At 25.0% G+C, this 2875-nt stretch overlaps 1 protein-coding gene across 1 annotated transcript in view; it reads left to right on the plus strand.

The window, feature by feature from the left end:
* Positions 1–2875, plus strand: part of LOC117174473 (meckelin) — a 20950-nt gene that overhangs the window by 9765 nt on the left and 8310 nt on the right. Inside the window, exon 9 of the mRNA XM_033363626.1 lies at positions 2433–2837. Coding sequence (XP_033219517.1) covers positions 2433–2837 — 405 coding nt within the window. The remainder of the gene's footprint in view (positions 1–2432; positions 2838–2875) is intronic.

Here is a 2875-nt window from a genome sequence, read left to right on the forward strand (position 1 = left end):
TCTAGTCGGGAGTGGTGCTGACTGAAAACAGATGATTTGGAGCGATTCGCGCGCCATATGTTGGTCATTCTAAGGACTTATTGAACTACCCTCGTAGTTTATGGAAAGTACCGTCAGGCCATTTTTTCTTTAAGAACTACACCACTGTATCTCTAGATTTATCCAGGTATAAATTTTCTTGGTAGGGTGATATTCAAGTACTTTCCTATTTTCAAAATAATTGTTTAAACAATTTCTTAAAACAATTCTGATCCTAAGCTCTTTCAAATAATTGCAAAATACTTCATTAACCCCTGCAATTATCCATCTGTAAATTGCTAAATTGTAATCAACTAAATTTATTACAAAATTAGAAAATTTTAAGGTAATTCGAGATAAGTATAAGAAAATTAGGCAAGTTTCTTATGAATAATGTTTTTTCACACCAAATATATAAATGTGTAGAAATGTTAATTTTTATAATTCTGTAGGGGCATCCTCCTTACTGTGAATAATAAATAATTATAAATACTAATGTAAAAATTAACTAAATTTAATCATTATTTACGACACGATATGTGGTAATAAATTAAATTTAAAGTTAATTATCTTACGCATATTTGAGTTTTGAATTAATGATTATCCACTGTAGATACGTTTCCCCTGACATTTAATGTGCTTTAATTTCTAAAAGTGAGTTTATAAAAAAAACGGGACCTAAAATTAAGTACATAAAATAAATAAATAATAATACGAAATAATAAATAATAAGGATTTTTTAAATAAAATAAATGTACTATATTAAATTCGATAAAAACCGCTTTAAATTTCTAACATTTGAGGTAAAAATATTGTATTTTCGACAAAATATATTAATTTTTTAGCAAATAGTTAAATTTTCAACAAAATAGTTCAGTTTTCTACCCGAAAATATGAATTTTTAACAATAAATGTAAGTTTGATTCAAGTAATTGATTATTCTACCAAACTTTTCAATTTTCAAGCAAAAGGGTAGTTTTAAAACAAAAATATTAATTTTACACCCAAAAATAGGATTTTTTACCAAATAGTTCAATTTTCGACCAAACTGTTAAAATTTCAAATAAAAAAAAAGTTTTTCTTTAGAAAACAATTGAACTTTAAATCCGAAAATGTAAACTTGCGAGATAAAAATGATTATTTTCGTAAAATGAAAATATGAACCTTCAACAAAGTGTATGAATTTTTTATATCTATTTTTTCATTTGCTTTTAAAGTGATAAAAATATAATTTTTCAAATATTTGAGAGTGGAAGAAATTTAGAAATATTTCCCAGTTTTCCCAGAAATCTTAAGAAAAGTTTTTTATTTTCTTAGTCTTTCAAACTCCTTAAAAAGCTTTGACATTTTTTTCGACATCAAAAATTAAATTTTGCTTAAAATTGTTGGAAATATTTTCAAATTATTTGATATATTTAAGACTTTTAAACATAATAAATATTAAAATTAGACAAATTGTTCAAAAAAATTAATTCTGCAAAATTGAAAGAATTGCCTTAAAATCTTCCATATTCTTTTTTGACAATTTTGGAAATATTTTTAAATATTCTCTTAAAATTAATTTATCAAAATAAAAATCAATTTAAATTTGTTATACAATTTTAAGACATTTTTTAGTACCATAAAAACATTCAAAATACTCAAAAAGCTTCAAAATTGTATTTCGAAATCTTCAAAAATCTACATTTTATTTGAATTATTTTGAAATCTGTTCAAGTTTTAAATTCTTGGAAAATTCCAAGATTTTTCTTAAAATCGTCCACATTCTTTATATAAATTTTAGGAAATCATTTTAAATCTTTTGAAATCATTTTTAATTTTCTCTTAAAATTAATTTTTCAAAATAAAAAAAGAATATTTTAAATTTTCGCACGAATCTCAAGAAAAAATGTTTATTCTCTTGAAATATTATTCAATTCCTAAAAAGTGCATTTCTTCGAAATCTTAAACTGTCTTAATTTTGCTTTTATTTTATTTTTTCATCTTCTCTCATTTTGAAGTCTTCAAAAACTAAACCTAATCATTAAAAACAAAACTTAAATTATAAAAATATTTCCAGAAATATTATTGTCGGCATCCGTAATATTTTTTCTATAATTTTATTTTCTCATCTCTTTAAAAGTATGAAAAAGTTTAAATATTTAGAAATGAATTAAAAATTAAAATCTTCCCTTTTATCAATAATGCTTAGGAACATTTAGGAAGAAATTGAATCATTAAGTAAGATGACTCATTTGGAAATTTTGATTGACAAAATTGATGCAGAAATTCATGATATTTTTAATAGATAAACAAACTAAAAAATATCCACAAAATCTCCTGAGATTTCCAGGTTTTCCCAGTTTTATAGGCGAGTAGAAACCATACAACATTTATAATTAACCACTTTTATCCAATTATTATTTCTACAACAGACCGTGGAGTTAATTGCCAATCTCCGTCGACAATGGAATGTAAATTTAATTTTCATTGACTGGGAACAACCAAAATCAATTTACACGCCTATGGAATACTGTTCACCACGTACTTCTCTTAGAAAATTGTTCAAAAATAAATTGAAAGTGATTGACGAAAATGGTTCTGAGAGAAAAAAAACGAAAACACCCTCAAAGTCAAGGAGAAAAAGCGAGGATGGAATCTCTTCTTCGAGAAGGCCTGAGGTTCTACCAACTGGTGGAGAAGCTGAGCAAAAAAATCTTCAAAAAACTCCAGTTAGCATCTGGAGAAGTTTTTTCATCGTTAACGAGTTTTATAAGATTCAAACTAAAAGAAGAATTAGTATAATGTTTCAGATTGTCTCCACTCTTTTTGTCCTGGAGGTAAAGGCTCATCCATAAACTTCGTAACCAATTTTAGG

The sequence above is a fragment of the Belonocnema kinseyi genome, chromosome 6 (assembly GCF_010883055.1).
Source record: "Belonocnema kinseyi isolate 2016_QV_RU_SX_M_011 chromosome 6, B_treatae_v1, whole genome shotgun sequence".
Lineage (NCBI taxonomy): Eukaryota > Metazoa > Arthropoda > Insecta > Hymenoptera > Cynipidae > Belonocnema > Belonocnema kinseyi.